This window comes from Haemaphysalis longicornis, unplaced genomic scaffold (assembly GCF_048455015.1).
Source record: "Haemaphysalis longicornis isolate Haplotype H1 unplaced genomic scaffold, Haemaphysalis longicornis Haplotype H1 scaffold_9, whole genome shotgun sequence".
NCBI classification, from domain to species: Eukaryota; Metazoa; Arthropoda; class Arachnida; order Ixodida; family Ixodidae; genus Haemaphysalis; species Haemaphysalis longicornis.
Genome location: NW_027526460.1, coordinates 76,231,623 through 76,253,373, shown reverse-complemented (window position 1 = coordinate 76,253,373; position 21,751 = coordinate 76,231,623). Strand labels below are relative to the sequence as shown.

At 49.1% G+C, this 21,751-nt stretch overlaps 1 protein-coding gene and 1 pseudogene across 5 annotated transcripts in view; one reads left to right on the top strand and one right to left on the bottom strand.

The window, feature by feature from the left end:
- Window positions 1–21,751, bottom strand: part of LOC144151326 (serine dehydratase-like) — a 33,472-nt gene that overhangs the window by 451 nt on the left and 11,270 nt on the right. For 3 of the 4 annotated variants that reach the window (XM_077682333.1, XM_077682336.1, XM_077682334.1), the window contains one exon: window positions 1,402–1,526. The exons of the other annotated variant lie outside the window; for it this stretch is intronic. In XM_077682333.1, the coding sequence (XP_077538459.1) occupies window positions 1,402–1,526 (125 nt within the window). The remainder of the gene's footprint in view (window positions 1–1,401; window positions 1,527–21,751) is intronic. 4 annotated transcript variants of the gene reach the window in all.
- LOC144151325 (uncharacterized) lies at window positions 2,440–21,528 on the top strand (annotated as a pseudogene). The gene is made up of 2 exons (XR_013318848.1): window positions 2,440–3,505; window positions 20,487–21,528. The product of XR_013318848.1 is annotated as an uncharacterized LOC144151325 (transcript).

Sequence of the window (21,751 nt, the reverse complement as noted above, 5' to 3'; positions counted from 1 at the left end):
CTTTTTAAACACCTCCGTAAGACCGCATGTATCCTGATGGAACTTTATATACCTAGCACCCCAGAAGTCGGCTTTGCTAATGCACACAGGTGCTTTGCTAGAAAGACAATTCTAGGGCCATATTAGGTCACTTTTCTAGAGGCAATTCGATACATCGAGCGTTACGCACGGACAGAAGGGATTCTTCATTGAGTCGACATGAAAATGCTTAAGCATGTCAATATATGACCTGCGCAGGGATCCAAAATTTTGAACGCATTGTTCCAGCAACGCCTTCGACGCTTCGGCTGATATAACTCATGCGTATTAAAAAGATATTGATATTACGAATTACCTAACGGAGCGCAGATGTTTTGACAATGGTAGATCATCCAGTTACAGGGAAAAGGAAGCGGTTAACTAGCGGTGCTGTTTACAGTCAGTATATATATTATCTGTCTCTTCACGGGCGTAGCCAAGAGTAGCGGGTTCGAGGCCAGAACAACCCCCGATGTTTTCTGAGTGCTGCATTTCATCCTCTGTTCCATCCGTATTTCGGAATTCTTTTCGTCCACACTGTTTACACTCAGCAGTGGTACATTATTATGTAAATCAAAATGAGAAATTTAGGTAAGGATGTGAAAATTAAATTGTATTTTCACGCAGGCTATCTTCCCCTTTAGGCTCTTTTTTTTTTTTTTTTTTTTTTTTGCAGGAGGCGTATACCCAAACCGAAAGATATTTCTTTCTACGCACAATGCGTTTTTTCTATCGCGATCCGATGTAAAATGACAAAACCGAACAGCTATGGGTTTTGTTTTACGTTGACAAGACTGCTAGTAAAGTTAAAGTTCCGCGACTTGGTATATACAAATACACTCGATTATACAGTTTCGTCGCCAAGCCAGAGCGGAACACTGAGCTCCACGTCCCAAACTAAACATAGAATTCCAAATGAAAGCATAAAAATAGATTGCCGCATCCAAATCAAATTCCGATATTTTAAATTCTCTTTGGTCAAAGAGTCGACGATCCCCTTTAATTTTATTTGTACTGTACGCCGCTAGGAGAGCTGAAAATCATGACATCGGCCGTAAAACGAGAGTGTGGCCAACCACCGTTACCAGTAAAAGGCACGGGCCAGGGCACCACAGAAGGCCCATATGCTGCTATGACGTGAGTGGGACAGCGGAGAAGGGGCGTCGAAAGCATGTTGGAAGACACCGCACGGGAAGGCGGTCACCTAAGACGAAAACCTGTTTACACTTTGAGGGGGCCTCGATTGTAGCATCGGAAGGAAGGCCATACCGACGTAGCAGAACAGGACACACAGAGGCAGAGCACTGGCATCGATGAAGGTACAGGCGGTGTACAATGAGCACAATGCGTAGAAGAGTGGTTGCGCAAGTTTCGCGCCCGCACCGGCGAACTGCAGACAGGCTTCGACGGCCATTTGGTCGGACACGAGCTCGGAGAGGAGCGGGTGCTCGTGTATGTAGTCCACCACCCGCTGGCAAACCCTCTTGGCCCCCAACGTGATGGCCAGGCTGCGACGAGAAAACGCACATAACAGGGTTAAGTTAGCCTCCGAGCGTTGCTGGCGCGAAAGCGCGCATCCGGCTGTAGCATCTACAATATACAGTGCGTCCACAAAAACGCGCTCGAATTACGTTGTCTAACTTTAAATAAGAACAAAATGGTGCCAAGAGGAAAATAAAGCCCAAGAAAAGGGGAGAGCGCCTCTCGTGGCTCGCGTGTGCCTAATAAAACACACACAATGAAAGACTCCCCACCCCCCCGCTATTGTTACAACCTGTGCACGTGGTTGGGCGCTGCCTCGCTGGAGATTCGCCAGATAGCGCAATCTGAGCTAGGGCGCGTATTTTGAACGTGATGCGTGGAAACGGATCGTATGATAGCAGTGGCGCCACAGTCTTTCTCAGCCCGAGTTCATTCGTTCATACGCTGTTGCGTTCTCACCTCTTAAGAATATGCTTAGAAATCATATGCTACCTTTTTTTTTTTTTCGTGACTAATAGCTCGTTGGAATAACCCGGTAAGAACATGCGAATGTGGGCAGTGGCGACGAGCCCGGAAACCGCCCATGCTGGCCTTAAAGTTGAAGCCCACGGCCTGCCGCAACAAGTACCGACGACCATGACCAGCCTACAGCTCCCGGTCTTCGACTGACCTTATCTTCGACGACACAAGAGATAAGTGGAAAGCGTACCTTATTCGGGCTGAAGCGTATTTTGAAGCAAATGCTATTACTGACTCCAAAAGGCAGAGAGCACTTCTGGTGGCAGCACTCAGCACGCAGACTGTGCAAGCGCTAGCGGGGCTAATTGCACCTCGGATGCCGAATTCCCTTACTTACGCCGAAGCGGTCGCAGCCTTAAATGACTACTACGATCCCAAGCGTCACGAGATAGCAGAAAGCTACAAGTTTTTCACCCGGTGCCAACAAGAAGGAGAGTCGGTGCACGCATTCCTAGTCGAAATACGGCGCATAGCAGACAATTGCAACTTTGGAAGTGCGCTAGACCGGATGTTGAGGGACTGGATTGTTTGCGGCGTACGCTCAACTAACTTGCGCAAGCAGTTACTGGCAAAGAAAGATTTAACCATAGAAAAATATTTCTTTCTCTATGATTTAACCCTCGAGGAGGCTGAAACAATGGCCATTGCAGCCGAGGCAACCGACAGCGATGCGAAAGATATGAGTGCAGAACCGCCGACTGTGCTAAAAATGCAAGCCCATCATCGCTCGCCCTCACGAGGTAACCGTACACAAGGCGTGTCGCATGACTGCGGCCGATGTGGAAGCACGAAGCACGACGATAACGCCTGCCGCTGGGCTAACGCACGCTGCTATCGCTGTGGGCGACGCGGTCATTTGGCAAAGAAATGCTGCAGTGCTTAAACTGATGCAAGGGTTGAAAGGCGGGCAGCGAGTGTAAAGGCACTGACAGTTGAAAGAGCGTGTAGCAACGACGACATGGATAGCGCACACGTGTGGACGTTGATTTCGGGAAGAAAAAACGGTTTGGAACCACCCATACGCCGCACGTTTCGATGGGGCGACGTAGAACTGGCCATGGAAGTGGATACTGGTTCCCCGGTGTACGTCGTATCGCGCCAAGTGTACGATCGACACCACGCACAGTGGCCGCGCTTAAACCACCACGAATCAAGCTCTCGTGTTACGCGGGACAGCTTCCGGTGTTGGGTGAACTCGAACTTGCAGTGAGGTATAAAAATGTATCTGTGCCTTGTCCGCTGATCGTGCTTGACTGTGCAGGACCCAGCCTATGTGGCCGCGATCTCATCGCTTTGCTTGACAAGACGGGCGTTCCAATTGGAGACCTGACCGCACCGGACCTTACAACAAGTGCCGAGCCAAGCGACAATATGCTGAACCGACTGCTTGCCGGCAAGTTCGAGGATGTTTTCTCAACAGACCTTGGACTTATCAAAGGTCCACCAGCCAGCCTGAAACTCAAGGAGACGGCGACACCAAAATTCTGTAAGCCTAGATCTCTTCCTTACGCCCTCCGCGATAAGGTCTCTCGTGAAATTGATCGGCTGGTGTCACTTGGTGTTCTATCACCTGTGCAACATGCAGAATGGGCTACGCCTATCGTGGTCGTTTTGAAAAAGGACGGAAGCGTGAGGATATGCGGTGATTTTAAGGTCACCCTCAACCCGGCATGTGAGGTGGAGCATTACCCTCTTCCGGTGATAGAGGACATGTAGCTTAAACGGAGGCGAATATTTCAGCATCTTGGATTTAAAAGATGCATACAATCAAGTGCCCCTTGACGAAGCGTCCAGCGGGCTGTGTGTCATTAAAACACACCGCGGGCTTTTCCGGTATAACAGACTTCCGTTTGGAATAGCTTCCGCACCGGCTATTTTTCAAAGAAAGATTGATGTAGTACTCGGCGGGCTGCCGGGTGTCCAAGCCTACCTTGACGACGTGCTAGTGTCGGAAGGCAAGAGTGATATTGGAGAGCAGCTCAAGAGAGTGTTGGAGCGGTTCCCAGAGCACGGCGTTAAACTTAGGATTGACAAATGCAAGTTTCGGCAGCCTTCCGTCACTTACCTTGGCCATCGTATAGATCGGCAAGGCCTCCACCCCATTGAAAAGAACGTAGACGCCGTCTGAGCCCCGCGCCCACGTAACGTTAGCGAATTGCGCTCGTTCCTTGGCATGCTCACGTTCTACGCCCGTTTCCTGCCCAATATGTCTACTGCGCTCAGCCCCTTGTATCAGCTCACGGAAAAACGAGCCCGTTGGGAATGGCGGGAACCCCAGCAGACAGCTTTCGAAAAAGCGAAAGAAATTTTGAAGAATGCGCAACTTCTCGTTCATTTTGATCCCAACAAGGAACTGAAGCTAGAATGCATAGGTCGGCAAACTCACTCACGAGTGCACTCACACACCCCCCACTCACCACTCATGAGTGAGTGGTGAGTGAGCCTCGCCATCGTTGTGGGCTGGTGAGTGCGAGTGCGAGTGCCACTCGCGGCGAACGCCACTCGCCACTCGCGAGTGCGAGTTCCACTCGCGGCGAGCGCCACTCACCACTCGCGAGTGCGAGTGCCACTCGCGGCGAGCGCCACTCGCCACTCGCGAGTGCGAGTTCCACTCGCGGCGAGCGCCACTCACCACTCGCGATTGCGAGTGCCACTCGCGGCGAGCCCCGCTCACCATAGAGTTTCATACTAATGAAACTAGAGGGGACACTGGCGCTGCAATCGTTCAACCCCCATGGAGCTGATTGTGTGACGTAGACTCGTGATTTTCGAACTTGGCTTAACTTGAGGCTTGACGATTGTTATATGTACTAGGCTTCGTACTTTTCCGCTCCGTCAGTTTCGGTTTCGGCGTCGAAAGCGTCGGTGGGTCATTCCGGGGCAGAATTGCTGTTGGCGTTTGATTCCAGCGGCTGCAGTGCGCAAATACTGCACGGCTGGAATGAATGGATACGGGAAGCACTCCGCGCCGGGTAGTGCGTTCCATCCTAGCCACGTTCATGACTACGCTTGCGATTATAACGTCACGAGCACGGTAGCGCCGAAGACAAATAAAAATCTTTTATCAGCAGTAAGTATGTGTGCACAGCCGGTGATTTTTTTTTTTTTTTTAATGTTGCGGGAGCGTCCACCAGCGGGTGGGTCGGCACCTTATCGTGGGAGAAAGCGGCGAAACAAGTGAGGGTAGGCCGCTTGCATAGGACGATTCCGCCAGTGCAACCGTCGTCTGCTAGGCTGTTCCCGCAAGCACAACACAGCCGACACAGTCCCTTTCCGTTGCTAATCAGCTGCGTGTATTCACCGGTGTAACCAAGGCTCACGCGCAATCGCTGTGACCGCCCGCAACCATGGACGCATATGGGGTGTTTGAAGCTGAAGGTAAAAACAATGTAATTAAATGAATACTCTGTATATGCAGTGCAGTATCAGACAGGGGAAGAAAACGTACCTCTGCAACGGTAGAATGGCTTTATTGCAACAGAACGTGGCCAAATGATTGCCTGGGGCCTACCAGTACTTTTGGGCCATAAACTATGGCTTACATAGCTATGTACAGTCGGTAAATCGCTTGTCTATAACAGCGATTTCAACTTCAACCAGCTACATCCGAAAACTGCCGAAACATACTCGTTCCAAACATGTCGGAGGCAAAAGTTAAGGGCTAAGACTTCAGAATTCCGCAGTAGTTTTATTGAAATCCCCCACCGGCGGGGCAGGATAGGGCTGAGTACGAAAGCTGTGTTATAGACAAGCCTTTTACCGGCTGTACTGGTGAAGCCATATGAGGCGATCACCGGCATGCATGCTTGCTATTCAATGAAGTCGCTGTGATTCTACATTGGTCACAGTGTTCCCCATCCAGTGGCAGGTGTTGCTGTAGCAACTGTTTGCGTTAGTGGAACCCTGGCTCAGCGCCTGGAGACAGGCATATTGAGCACAGAGAAAAAGTTGGCGACTGCACTAAGCGAGTGCTGTGTGAATTTATTGTGCCAACAGCAAAGTGCAGAATTCCGTTTCACTCATTTATAAAAAAGCCCTCACCACAGTCATACTCTGTAACACTAATAAAAAAAGCACAGCATTGCTTAATACATCGAAAGCAAGAGTGCAAGCTTACCTTGATGAAGTTGTTTTGAACTTTTGAAGGCTGGTAAACAGCAAACATGCAAACTATGCAGCGAAAATGAGTGAAGGCATAAGCATGTCGCATCAATGTATTTATTGTCCCATCCAAGAGCCAGCATTGCTTAATACAACAAAAGCAAGAGTGCAAGCTTACCTTGAGGAAGTTGTTTTGAAATTTTGAAGGCTGGTGAACAGCAAACATGCAAACTATGCAGTGAAAATGAGTGAAGGCATAAGCATGTCGCATCAATGTATTTATTGTCCCATCCAAGAGCCACTGTGAACATATTGGTACCAGGATTTAGTTTGTAGCTACCTACCAGCATTGCCATTTTCGCAACCAGCATACTGATGTACGCACGCTGCTTTATGCAGGAATCAACAAAATGGTTACTGTAAGTGGTGAACAAATGCGACGTTAGGTTACGGTAAAAAGATTGCATGAAAGGAACCCTAGAAAAGCTTAGCTGGAAAAAAAAAAAACCCTAGAGCAGAAGTTTCGATCAGCATCTGCCAGCACAGTAGAAGCAGGGCAACAATATCTGATCAACGAACAAAACAAGGGTCTTAAAACAGCGTACACTCGGCATGACAATATACAGCCACAGTGAACAGCAGTGGGTGGATACAATCTGCAACTTGATAACAGCCAGAAGTAGGTGAGGCAGCCTTCTACCCCATTGATCAGAACCTTTTGAGCCGTACTAACAGTGCAAGATGGGAAAGGGCAGCTTAACATTTTTCAATCCATTGTTTGGGCAGACATCAATGGTGCATAAACAAAAAACTGCAGCCACAACGTATAATGTAAGTTTTAACTGACATTCACGTGGTGAAAGCTGATCCCCTACGTCACACCTTCATGAATATGTTGCTGGAGGAGGTGGCGGCGTCACAAAAAAGTTTGTGAAAGGTGCACAATAGAACCTGGCTTCAATAGAGGTTTACATGGGCAGTGAGGACGTGCCAGCTCTCTCACAGTCATTGGCACCACACACAGTCCTCCTCAGCAGGGTCCCTCAAGTGAATACCACTTTGGAACACAGTGGGCTAAAATACCACGCAGAATACTTCCACTTCATTCTTTCAGTTCAATAAGCACGTACACAAGTCTTCAAATGGCTGCTCATGGTAGTTAAATGAAGTTGGTTTCATGCTGTGCCAAGGCTATCGCAAATGAAGCCACTGCTATAAGTCACATTTATGCATACAATGGATGGTTTTGAACAACTAATTTTCTTGCACCCGAGAAAAATAGTTTGAATCTTGAGTGCCTAACAAGCAAGATTCAAAGAACATCTTCCATGCACTACAAGGCACTTTCCTCACCACTTGTTTTTCTCTTTATTGTGCAGCTGAATGTACAGGATTGTTTTTACTATTTACATATTGTAGGCTGCAATCAACCTCTCCCCAAGCCCTTTTGCTTTTTCAACAGTGGCCCTTGCTAGAATTTTTGTGTTTTTGGCAGCTTGGCGGCATGCCTGCCTTGTCTTGCGCTGCTGATGATCCATCCAATGACCCTGACTTGGAAACTGGTTGCATGCCTGGTGCAGCTTCTTGTGTTGCCTGCTGGTCTGCTCCTTGCACTGCTGACACAGCTGGGACCTGTATCGAAATGGATGGCATCATTGAAGGTTTTGCAAGGCTTTTGTACAGATATTTAGAGCACAAGTATGTACTCTTAAAATCCAGCACACCAGCATGCTTATTTACAAAAAGGGTTCCAGCAACATAACATATTCAATGACTCTGGCTTTCTCATAAAAACACACAGTTACGATCAGCTGCGCGCTGCCGTGTTGACACTGAAGTCATTACTTAAACCAAAGAGAAGGCACATACAATAAACTCACAGGACGCCAACAATGTTTTCAGAGGTCGTGCTTTAACAAGACATGACTTTAGCAGTTGGATTATTCAAGACTGAACAACCACACAAAATGAGTAAATGTTTTGAACTTATTGTGGAACAGCTACGGAACAACGAATGCATGAAGGCAGCTTGTGTATTATGGAAATGGTACCCCAGAGGCACTATTTAGTTGCTATTTAGGCAAGCACCGTCTGATCAGCAACATTTACGCTGTTTGACACCTTCGCACGTAATTTCAAACTGTTCCTGCGCTTCGGCACGCTTGTATAGAGGCACTGGAAAAAATAGAGAGCCTTCAATTTCACACGCGTACCTGGTTATATCTGGGCGTGAGACCTCGGTTAGACAGGTGATGATTGGTACTTGTGGGCGTGTAATGTACACACACGTTGCTTAGATATATCAGTGCGCGTTATTGGTCATCTAATAGAAACATTCTACACGGGAATTTTCACAAAATTAGGAACTCCCGTAAAATGCAGCCCACTGCTCCAGATCGCCCTGCATGCCTGCCGCTCTTAGCAAGACGAGGCCGTCTTCTGGAAGGTTAACACGAATGAAGTACGAGAATTTTTTCACTGTGTGGCCTGATAAGATACCCTGTTTCCTACGTTTGTCGCTCTCAACATATAAAATTAACATTTGCTCACAGAAACAGCTCTACAGTGCGTCAAGACATCAAGAATACACGAATAGTACAACAAAGAAAGAACCCGATTAACCATCCGGTCAATAAAACATCGTCTGCGTGTTAGCGACGAACAGAGGTGATATGGTCGAGTTCCGTGGTCGAGTTGGCCGTTATGGCTTGTTTAAGGCACCAAAGCAAACGATCAGCTGTTACTCAGCGTCCTTTCACGATTTTGTCAGCATGCCGACCGCACGTCGGGTAAGGCGACAACAATTACACTTATGAGTGGAAATGAACAACAACCGTGTATACTTACTTGGGGTTATATGACGCGTCGCTCCGCTACTCGTAGTCTTCCAGAACGAAATTTAACGCTGTGCAGCGGCCCTTCAGCAGACACATGCCACCGATGCTACCGCTGCGCTGACCATGACCGCCGCCGACTCGCAAGCAAAAAAAAAAAAAAAAAGGAAAAAAAAATACGCTTCGCCGCCGAATCACCGGCTCCGCTAAACTCAGCCGCGTATGCCGTTCACAAATCGCTTCCCCTTTTATAAAAGAGTACTTCTAAACCTTAATTAAAACTTAACGTATAGTACAAGTTGTTTATGCGACTAATAATTTATACTGTAATAAACATTAGTTGTAGCTTTTCAATTTAAAAAAGATATTTCGAGTCAAGTCAAGATGTTGGCATAGTCAAGCCAAGTTCGAAAATCACACGTCTATCTGGCATGGCCGCCCTCATGGGGGTTGAAGCAGACGATCAACGGCTCGCATAGACACTAGCGCCAGTGTCCCCTCTAGTGTATATTAGTATGAAACTCTATGCCGCTCACCACTCACGAGTGCAAGTTCCACTCGCGGTGAGCCCCACTCACCACTCACGAGTGCGAGTGCACTCACTACTCGCAAGTAGTGAGCCCCGCTCGCCACTCGTGAGTGGCGGGTGCACTCGCGAAATGTGCGGTGCTATGGTGCCGACTGCCGGGTTAATTCTAACGTTACTAAATAAAGGCTTTTAGAGTAGCGGCACTATTTTCTCTGATTGTTGTGTGCCGCCAGCATTTTCATTGGTCGGTCGGCACCACGTGATAATTATTTACACATTGGCGCAGCCATTTTGTTTCTGGGCGCCCCTCCTTTCTCTTTTACTCTACAGCGCGGACGCTAGAGCGCCCGGTCGCACTCTGCCCGTCACAACCAGCAGCGGTTTCGTTGGGAGAGGTGGCAGCACGACAGACAGAAACAAAATGGCCCCAGACGCTTCCTGGTGCACGAAGTGTTAGTACTCTCAAGCGTAGCTTTTTTAGGGGTGCTAGTGAATCCGATCCTCCCTCCCGTCCTTCCCCTTATTTCGCGGAAACTTTCCAAATGAACACGTGACGGCGTAGTTTAGGATCAAGCTGTGCTCCTGTGCGGCAGGCTGGCGCCGCTTGCGGACGGGAAAATGTGGGGGGAAGGGGGAGGGTGGCGGCTGCCCGGCAGCTCGTCGCCATCGTCGCCATCATGACCGCCGCCGCGACACGACGGCGCCGCCTGCCTCCACCGCCTCTTCTGCCCAGCGCTCAATCAACGGCGCTCAAGGCCAAGCCCGCCTTGCTACACCTTGCTCCCATCTTTCTATCCTTTCGTGGCGGTGTTTTACCAGTTTTACTGGACATCCCCGCTGTGAGCCCTGTTCCAGCTTGGATTGCTCTTTGGAATAAACTGTTTGGAGGGCTGTCTGTAATGAATTCATTGGGAAAATTTAGTGCCGTGGATAGCGCGCTAAGCGATAGGATTAATCGCACACGCTAGCCAGGGCTTTGAAAGATGGCAGCAGCTTTACCGAGTTTTCCTTCCGAACGGATCTTTTTTTTTTTATGTTTGCTACCGCTGTCAGAATTTGCAGTGTTTTTTTGTTTTATAGAGCGTGAACGAACTAGGTTACATAAGTCCTGAAAAGCTTTGATTCATGGCTTGCGAAAAATTTGCGAGAATTTTTTGTTTTCACTTGCCAAAAGCGAAGTTTACCCCGTTGAAAGTGGGGTATTAGGACAGGTAGGTATAATAACCGTATATAGACTTAAGAAAACGTGAGACCCCATTAATGATAAATTTAAATTCCAGCTCAAATAAGTACGCATTCTATGCCCAGAAAACTCGTTCCGTAGACAGCCAAAAAGGCTAATGCCGCTCATAACAAAATCAATGCATTGATACTTGTGAAAATCGGGGAACCCTACTGGGACGTCGACACAATCAAAATAAGAAAAATAAAATAAAGGCCTAACGCTCACAACGCGAGATAGGACGGGACAGAAGAGGCAGCTTTTATTGACGAAATATCTACACAAACCATGTGAGCTGCTACACTGGCCACGTAAATTAAGGCTGTCTTAGCCCTCTATGAATGTAATTAACATCTTTATCTTTGACGACTACCGTATAAACCGGAATATAGGTCGAGTTTTTTTCCAAAAAAATCCGCACAAAAGTCACCCCTCGTCTTATATAGCGGTCATTGGCAGAATGTAAATCGTTGTCTGGCAACAATGTGCAAGCGTAGTCCGTTGCCAATCGCCATTCGCGTAGGACTGCTCTCTCGCTCTATCAGGCCTTTATTTGATTTCGCTTTTCTCTAGTTTTTCGTCGTTTACTCGTCTATTACGCGTGCGTGCATACATTTCTGTACGTCTCTTTTCCGAGATGAGTGCGGCATTCGACGCCAGTTCACCGCGGCCTTTAAGCTGACGGCGATTGAGTCACCGAGCAGAATGGGAATATGGCGGCGTAACGCCAGTTAGGCGTTTCAGAGAAAAGTGTGCGGTACTGGCGGAGCCAGAAATCTAAGCTGTGCGCGTGCAACCCCCGAAACCGATCGTTCTGTGGACGTCAAGCGGTGCACCCCGAGTTGGAGAACAAAGTGGTGGACTTCGTCCGGGAACTTCGCTCACGATCGCCCCGGAGGACATGCGCGGACCGGCTCCGCGAACTGTACAATGAGTGGATAGCCGGCGACAACAAAAAGACCTATACGGGCCGGTTGCGACCGTGTCAAGCTGGGTGTCCTTCTCTGGGCAGTCGCTGCCCGACGACATGGTTACACGAGCGTTCAGGAAGTGCTCCATCAGCAACTCCCCTGATGGCATGGAAGATGACAGTGCGAAGCAGTCATCCTCGGACGACTCTGAGAGCTCGGACGAGTGACTTCGGCAGGCATAGTGAGTGGAAGTGACAGACGGGCTTCGAAAATAAATATAGACATTGTGAGTGCGCTTCTGTGCCAAATTATTTTTTTTGTCAACTTTTCCCACCTCAAGGTAGGGGGTCGACCTATATACCGGGTCGACCTATAATCCGGTTTATACGGTACTCTGATCGTTCTGAGGAATTCTACAGGAAAGAGGTAAAACCACGCGTACAAAACATAAGCGCGCGCACATATACTGTAATCCCTCATTATGACGAAATCGCTTTACTCGAAATATCGCTTTATTCGAAATTTCTTCTGGTCCCAACCCAAACGCATGCATTTTAGGCCGCATTACTCGAAGCGCACGAAGAGCTGGACCCGCTTAGAGTGAAGTGGCGAGCGGAGGCGGCGCCGAGCAGTGATGACCCAGCGGCGAGTCAGGCGGTGAATATGGCAAGTTGACAAGCTGGTGTTTCCCCGGCGATTTTCTCGAGCCCGTCATACTCGTTTTGCGCCATCCGATTTAAGACAAATGGTCGATATGCGTGTTAGGGTGATTGAATTTTCTTCCGAGACATTGGTCCATGGCGTGGACGCGACGGTGCGTGAAGTGTCGTCGAGAGCGGGGTGCCCAAAAACTCGTTTTGCAAACTTCACGGCTGCACACCTCGGGAAAAAATTGCCCAGTAATCATGCAGAGCCCCTAAAACCGGTCAGTTTTCATGATTGTGCTGTGTACTCACAATGAGCGGGTAAACGTTTTTTGAGCTCAACAAACACAACCTCAGATTCCAGCTGTGGAAGTTGCGGCGCTTTCCAGCGCGAAACTCTCGTAGCGTTCCTTGGCGCCCCCACCCCCCTGTAAAAGCGGCCACAGCCTTCTCCTCTTCCTTCGCTCTGCAGTCTGCGAGGCGTGCGGACGCCAGTCACTGCTTGGTCACATTAGAGAAGGGGTTGCTCGCGCCCAGCAAGAACATGAAACAGCCAAAGCTCACTGCCTTCCTTGCACCTGAATAAAGTTGTGTTTCAAAGAATACATTGTGCTTTGATTCCTCGCAGTTGTGGCGCAAATAAAGCTCTACGAGTTTAGTTTTCTCGAGTGGTCGCTTATATCAAAATACCGCTTATAACAAAATTTTTCGCCGTCGCGCTGTGTTCGTTATAACGAGGGATTACTGTGTATGCACACACAAAGTAACCAGGAACGCATAGTTATTGCTCACAAAACCAGCGACTTTTATTTACTTCTTTATTGTTTTACAATTCAATAAATTCTCTTGTGAAAGGGTATTTTTACATAACGGTGGTCACATGCGAAAACCCGCTCAAGTTACGCTAACAGCCTAATGCAGAATATTAACAAAAAATGGAGCAGCTTCGCACTGTAGTTGCGCGAAGAGTGGACAAACAGCGAAACTGGCGGCCCCACCCGACTTATTTTCGGTTCGGTTAAGTTTATCCGCCATTATGGTTGGAGGCTCGGCCAAGTTTTTTGCTTGGTTATGCTTTGAGACACGGTCAAGCTCTCTGCGTGGTGTCGTGGTTAGCCCCAAAAGAGCAATGAACACTCGGTCATTATGTATGTACAATGCACGTGAGCTCGTAACTCCGGATCGGACGTTTCGCTGCTGCTTCACCGGCGCGATATTCGGGATTGTACCAAAGTCGTCTCCTCCGTTCTCGAGTAGCGGCGTAGCGGCTTTCGCGCCGCGCTTGCTCGTCTTTGGGAGTGGCGCTCTTCTTCTATTGCACCACCTCTCCCTTCATTACAGACCGGACTTTTGCATCTCACATGGATTTCCGAACTTGCCGCTGAAAGTTCTCCATGACTGGCAGGCTGGGGCAGAGCGTTCGACAAGGTCGAGCGGTGTCGGCGCGCACGACGACGTCCTCGCTCGGCGAGGTTTTTCTGCGCAGGTTCGCCGGCCCAACCACCAGCTTAAACAGCATTCGCTGTTGTAAAACTCAAATGCCATTTGTCTAACGACAAATAAGGTTGAAACGCGAAGCTTTTGAGGCGTGCATTTTGATCGTTGGGGGTTTCAATTTTGATCGCTGGGGTTCAAACTCCTGTCACTTCACCCGCCACTATCATCATCGTCAAAAAGTTGGCTTTCCTGCAGTGCGTTTTCGGAAACGGTCTCCATCAGCCAGGCAAAGAAAGCTTCGCTTAAAAACGAAAGGATTTGTTTTTAAAAATGCAAATAAATGTAAAACCTATTGGCAAATTATATTGTTAATGTAATAATAGTTGGTAGTAAAATGACAGTATAAAGCAAAATATGAACCAAACCGTTCAATTTCAAACACGTGCAGTATGGACGAAAAAGAAAAAAGATATACACAAGCAAGTTCAGTTATGGCGCAGATAAAACTCAACTTTTCACTACACGTTTTCTTAAAGAATACCAGAGGGTAAAGAAAAGGTTGCGTAAGAGGTAAAAAAATAAGTTGTTGAAATCGGTAAAGAAACGGACAGCATAAAAAAGACACATTGAGAAAGTAAAATATTTGCAGCGGCCGCACAGTTGTTAGTTATTTTGTTTAGATCTTTCTACTGTACAAATATTAGAATTTTAAATGTTTAATATATCGCAAGCACTGTGCAAGTTCAACTAACATTTTCTTGTTTTGCAGTTTTGCCACAGCTGCACGCTTAGAATTATCTGGCAACTTCCTACACGCTTTTGTTATAACGACGTCACGCTGTACTATAATTCCTTCACAACCTCAAATTTAACGGTAAAGCAGTATTTTTAACGTGGCTCAACTGATCAAAAGCACGGTACATTTCTGCGCAACGCGCGTACTGCAATTATGTCCTAAGTTTGGGTCCATTCTTCGCGTAACCGCGCTTCTATGCCGTTGGTACCTGTCGTGGGGGATACCACCACCACTTTCGCTCTACGATCGGCGGCGCCTACAAGCCGGCGCCTGCTTTCTCCCCACCCTTTTTTTTTTTTGTTTTCCTTTTCTTGTAGTCGGCGACACCGACGCATATTCGAAACAGCGCTTGTTCGCGCATACGGGCTGGCTGGCGCGCCGTGTATCCTCGTCTCCTCCCCCCCCCCCCCCCCCCGCCCCCCTAATACTCCTTTGCAATACTGTCCCCCCCGTCTAGACACACGGACGCCTTTGCCCGGGACTTTGTCGACGGTCGCCGAAGGCCTGCAGGTCAGCCCAGCGCGCAGTCGTACACGATAAACTGTGCGCCCCCACCTCCCTCCATACACAAAGAGAAAGAGAATAACTTTAGGAGATGTTGGCGGCATTTGTTCGGAAGCCAACCGAAGTAGGAGAGCCCTCGTAAGCTACAACCAGGCGCCCGGACGGCGCGGCAATCTGTTGCGCGGCAGAAACGAGAAAGTGCAGGTAGCTACCGCCGCCGCCAGGGGGGTAAAGCGAGCTCCGAGACGCGCTGACATGATATAATTCTCATGGTTGCCAGATCAATTTTATTCAGTCCTCTAAACAGTCGTTCCGTAATTATTTACCTAAAACAAAGAACTGAAGCAAAATAGTTACAAATAATTGTCTCAGTAATTAAACTAGCTCTATAAAAACTTTTACTGTAACTAAGCTTTAATTAGCGAACAAAAAGAAAGTGTGTAGTTCAGTTTTGGTTTCGATTTTCGTTAAGTGTGCTAGGAAGGGGCGAGGCCCTTGCGCCTGACTTGCGAAGTGTGTGTGTGCAGTCTCCAGCTCAGATCTGCGTGCGTGGAAAACGTGTACAACTGGTACAACTCGGATGCACACGCTGAGCAAGTGCCTTCCCGGGCGCTCGCGAGGCTGTCATTCGTTTCTTCACGTTAAGCACCTTATCTATTGCCCCTGCACCGACGCCGGAACAGCGATTCCGATCTGACCTTGACTACCGCAAGTTCACTACAGGCTACGGAGTGGCAGCGATCGTTCCCGTTGGAAGAGAAATAAAAGGAGCTTTTATAATCGTTCCGTTCCAGTTGTTTTATTCATGGAACTTCTTCCAGCTCTTCGTGCTTCGAACTTTTGCGCAAACGTTCGTAAAGGTAGAACGAAAAAATAGGTAACGAAATGCGGTTTCTTTTTAAATCAGTCACAATAAGACAATAAGTAAATGTTCTCTCCCCGCGCGCTCTGTGCAGCCCATTCAGTCCCGCAAGCTTTCCCTTTGAAATGGTGGAAAGCAGCTAGAGCTTGACGCGTAGACAGAAAGGAAAACGGGACACGCCGCTGACTGTATTTCGCATACTCCTTTGGCATGCATTCTGCCACTCCGTTGGTCTGCGATCGACCGCGCTCTTTCGCTACTGTGCTTCAAAGGGACCGCGACTCACCGGCAATATCAGCGTCGGCCCATGCGATAACGTTTTTTTTTCTTGGTGTCAATAAAGGCTCCACATTCAGCTAAAGTCACAGTTCACTTTACTTCATTTGAAAAGCAATCAGTGACGCGCAAAATGTCACAGAATGGCAAATAAAGCGGCACAGCGCAAAAATGCTCGGTGATCATGACGGAGATTCATTTTTCTGTGCGCCCCAGTAAGGATCAGCTGATTCCTTGGCGTCCTCGCGCATGCGATCAGTCGCATTCAAGCTTGCGCGCAAGTGTTGTGTGAGCGTTGCCACATCTTGCTCAAATAGTCTCAGTACATATAAGACACACGCTGAACCGAGAACACGTCGTTTACCTACCCACAGGAGATAAAACCACGCATTGCTGTCGACGCCGCGTGCACAAAATCCGCCTGGCCAGCGGTCCGCCATGTTACAATTAATCCCGGCATGCTTCGCTAGCCGGACGCGGAAACGACACAGTAGCACGTTGCCAGATTACAACCCATCGCTTTCGCCGTTTTTAGTAAGCAAAAGCTCAGCTGGCAACCTTCAAATCGTTGTATCATGTCTGCCACTGTGTGTCGTACGGTTCCAATGCATTGGCTGAGCGGCGCGCTTTCCCTCTAGAGTCAGTATATTATCTCTATGGCCGCCGCCACATCGCCGCCTCCGCTATCGCCAACGCGACGTATGCCCGGTATGCCGCCGAAGAAAACCCGCGTTCGCACCGGACACTGCAGTTTGCGTTTGCGCGCGACTCCAGCGCCGCCTCTCGCCGCCGCTTAGAAACTCTGGGTCGTGGATGTCGCGACCGGACGTTCAGCGCACGTAAAAACACACGCGCTGCGTGCGGTTCGACGTTGTGTTGCGGAAGTTTTTTAAGAAACATAGTTATAATTGCAAGTTGCAGGGTCTGAAAGGAACAAAAGGCTGCAGGAAAGAATTAGTGGCAGCGCCGCTACTGCTGCGCGAAGGACAGCCACAATCGCGAAAGGCAGCCTGCCATCGTTCTGTACAGGTTTTTCGCTCGGGCAGCCGTGGGAGAATAAGCGTCGCAAGAAATGATTTTAGCAGTAAGAAAAGTCAAGGAAGTAAGAAAGTCGTGACATTTTTTGTCAGTGGAAGGAGTAAACTTATGAGTACGATTACCGTTTATGCGGAGCGCAGACACGAAGGCCCGTAAAACTAAAACGTTTGCCTTCAGTGTTCATACACATCACGCGCTGCGATAGCGCATGCCGTCGTAGTAGTTGCATAACACAAGGTATTACCGCTTCCGCCACTATTGTTTTATCAGCAGTAACCTTTTTTTAGCGCCATTCACGGTTCACGTCACCGAATGGATACCGAATGGATACCAAAAGGCGGCACAAGAATATGAATTCACAGCACTTCGCGAGTGACGCCAAAAGCAATGTCAAGACGGTCAATACGCATCCCGCTTACTGCCCTACTTTGTTCCCCGAAGTGTACATAGTTCGGCCACGCGTTCCAAGCGAGAGCATGGAAAGCTATCAAAGGCAAGGTTGCATTCACTCGTGCTGACTTCTTTAATGTGTTTATACTTAACGTCTCCTATGCTCGTACATCTCCTGCCGAATCAGTCATCGGCACTGTTGAGGTTGACAACCCAGATATCCATATGCATAGGTTGCTCCGAACGGCTCAATGTCCCACCAGGTAGTATCAGGAACGTGGCAAACGTCACCCTGACCTCATTAAACTGAAACGACTATGCAAGAAAATCAACGATTACCAAAAGACATTACAAAGTGAAAACTGGCAAAATCTTTGCCATCGGCTCCGGCAAGAGGGAGAGGCCTTTTTCACTTATAATGGGGCATCTTTCGCAGCCTTTGCGGTAAAGCAAAGCTTCCTATCATTGATAAATGAGACTGCAGTCTGACTATTATGACGTAGAAGAAAATATATTATCAAGACTCTCTTTCCGCATGCTACGAAGGATAAAACGGCACTAAAATCTCTTCCCGACATAGACATACCACACCCTCTAGACGAACTCAACACTCCTTTTACCCTGGGAGAACAAAGCTTCCTATCATTGACAAATGAGACTGCAGTCTGACTATTACGACGTAGAAGAAACTATTATCAAGACTCTCTTTCCGCATGCTGCGAAGGATAAAACGGCACTAAAATCTCTTTCCGACATAGACATACCACACCCTCTAGACGAACTCAACACTCCTTTTACCCTGGGAGAACTTCACGTTGCCATCGCTCAAGGCAAATCTAGATCCGCTCCAGGCCATGATAAAATCACTTGGCAAGATGTCCGCAATCTGCCAACGCACGGCCATGAAGCCCTTCTGAGTGTTGTCAACGAATCATGGGAAACGGGACAAGTCCACGAGCACTTGAAGACGACCATCATTCATCCCATCACGAAGCCTAGTAAAGACGCCCGCGAAAACCTGAAAATCTGTGACCTATTTCACTAACTCCTATCATGTGCAAGGTCATCGACCGATTAATTAACAACCGACATCAGTTCCATCTCGAGCGCACTGGTTGGTTTCATCCATCGCTAACCGGCTTCAGACCTAATCCTAGTACGCACGACTACCTTTGGGTGCTCCGAAGAGTCATAAATCGCACATCTCGAAAACAACTCCCGGATTGCATTCTGGCAATATGTAAATAAATAATTTCGAACCTAATGCAATGCGTGTTAGTGGGCCAATCAATCCTTTCATAGAAAGAAATCACCCAGCTCGATGTGGTTCAAGCCTTTCACGACCTAATGCAAACTTCGCCATTTTTGAAATGAAGCTTTCCATTCCTCACTTGTGGCGTCGGCGTCTGAGTAAAAAGCACCGCAGGAAAGCGAACTTTATAGTGGGTTTCACAAAGCAATGATGATGATAAGCGAAGGCACATGAAGCGCCTCAAGAAAAACCTTTCCCATGGTGCGAATCGCGGTTGGGTCCCCCGCGATATGAAGCCGACGTCTATCCGATTGCGCCATTTCGACACTGTTGAATCCGTTTGGATTTTAAACTGAGGCTTTGACGGGAGAAAGCTTCGAGTTTTAATTCTCTTAAGAGAACGGTTTGATTTTTTGTCAGTTGAATCAAGTTTTTCGGATTTAGCGATTGTTATGGGGCACGCCCCATAGCCAATGTGAAGCTCTTAAAACACCGAATTTCCTTTTCGCTTCATGAAACGACATCACTGTGGTGTCGGTGTCAATATGGCCACATTTAAGGTCTCCACAAAATGGAACGATTCATCTGGTTTACAAACAAAGCGAAGTTAAAATTAAATTCCCGTTCTGCAAAGGAACAAAGCGAGTTGTAATGTGAATTAGTGGCGGTTGTGAGTGAGCGTGAGTGAGCGTAAGCGGGCGATGGGAGTGGCGAGTGCATGAGTGGAGGAAGCGAGTGGTGAGTACGAGTGAGTGTGAGTGGCCATTGCGAGGGGTGAGTTCGATTGCGAGGGAGTGTAAATAGGAAATGCGAGTCGTGAGCGTGAGCGTTAGTGAGTGCGAGTGGTGACACCGAATGGTGAGCGTGAACGCGAGTGAGTGCGAGTGGTGAGGGCGGAGTGGTGAGCGCGAGTGAGTGCGAGTGGGGACTACGAGTGGTGAGTGTGAGCGCGAGTGAGTGCGAGTGGTGAGGGCGGAGTGTTGAGCGTGAACGCGAGTGAGTACGAGTGGTGACGACGAATAGTGAGCTTGAGCGCGAGTGAGTGTGAGTGGTAGGGACGAGGGGTGAGCGTGAGTGCGAGTGGTGTGGGTGGAGTGGTGAGAGTGAGCGCGAGTGAGTGTGAGTGTTGGGGACGAGCGCCGAGTGTGAGCACGAGTGAGTGCGAGTAGTGAGAGCGGATTTGCGAGCGTGAGTGCGAGTGAGTGAGTGTGAGTGGTGGGGACGAGTGGTGAGCGTGAGCACGAGTGAGTGCGAGTGGTGAGGGCGGAGGGGCGAGCATGAGCGCGAGTGAGTACGAGTGGTGGGGACGAGTGGACAGCGTGAGTGCGAGTGAGTGCGAGTAGTGAGAGCGGAGGGGCGAGCGTGAGTGTGAGTGAGAGCGAGTGGTGAGGGCGGAGTGGCGAGCGTGAGTGCGAGTGAGTGCTTCAGTATAAATATATTTTTTTGAGTGAGTGTGAGTGAGTGGCATCCAGTTTTGCCGAGCTATGCTAGAATGTGACGCTTCCCCGTACGGCGTGGGTGCTGTTCTGTTTCACTCGGAGGGAGATGAGCACAGACCAATTGGGTTTCGTTCCAGAACGTTAACAAAAGCGGAGCAAAACTACTCTCAGCTGGAGCGAGAAGCACTGGCACTGATTTTTGGCGTTTCTCGTTTCCGTGACTACGTCCTAGGTCGGCAATTCACCCTGGTAACCGGCCATCAGCCACTGCTGGGACTGCTCAAGCCTGACCGCCCAACGCCGCCGATGGCCGCCGCGCGCATTCAACGATGGGCACTGTTCCTGGGAGGCTACCAGTACAAGCTACAGTACGTTCCGGGGAAACAACTACTGACAGCAGATGCCCTCAGCCGACTACCAGCCCCGACGGCAGCGGAACCGGTAGCTGAGGGGGACCCTCCCGAGTACGTACTGTCGTTGGAAGCCCTTGACGAAGGTATAGTGACGGCGCACGAGTTGCAGGAGCTCACTGCCAAGGACACGTTGTTAGCCCGGGTCGCGGAATACATCTTGCATGGCTGGTCTCGAACCACAAGTAGAATGGCGCCCGACTTGTGGCCGTTTTTTGATCGCAAAATGGAGCTGTCGATGGCTCACCGGCTAATCTATTGGGGCAACAGAGTCGTCATACCACGGAAGGCGCAGGAAAGGATGTTGCAGCTTCTACATGAAACACACCAGGGCTCCTCGTCAATGAAAGCGGTGGCGCGGTCACTGTTCTGGTGGCCGGGCATGGACAGGGAGATTCAGGAATTTTCGGCGCAGTGTGTAAGCTGTGTAGAAAACCTGCCCATGCCTGCGGCAGCAACACCGGTAAGTTAGCCGAAAACTGCCGAGAGGTGGTCCCGGATCCACATCGATTTTGCGGGCCCGTTAGCCGGCAAGATGATACTTGTGGTGGTAGATGCTCACACGAAGTGGATTGAAGCAGTACCCATGAGGCATGCGAACACAGCGGGTACCATTCGCTGCTTAAGAAGTATGTTTTGTCGGTTCGGTGTGCCACGCACAATCGAGTCCGATAATGGCACGCAATTCACGAGTCAGGAGTTCGCCACGTTTGTAGCAAGAAACAATATTGTGCACCTGCGTACAGCGCCTTTCCATCCTCAGTCAAACGGAGCAGCGGAAAGAGCAGTGCGAACCATTAAAGACGGCTTGCGGAAAATGCAAGATGGCCCACTGGAAGATAACCTCATGTGCCTGTTATTCCATTACAGGAGGACCCCGCAGAAGGAAGTAAAGTCACCCTCGGAAATGCTTCTCGGCTACCAGCTCCGTTCCCGTCTTGACACATGCCTGCCGCCCAGGGATGAGAACTTGTCGCCGGGCGCTGACGACTGGACCATCTCATCAGGCAGCAGCGTCTACGTGCGGAACTACGGTGTCGGCAAAAGATGGACGCCTGGACGTGTAAAATCTGCTTCGGGGGCGAGA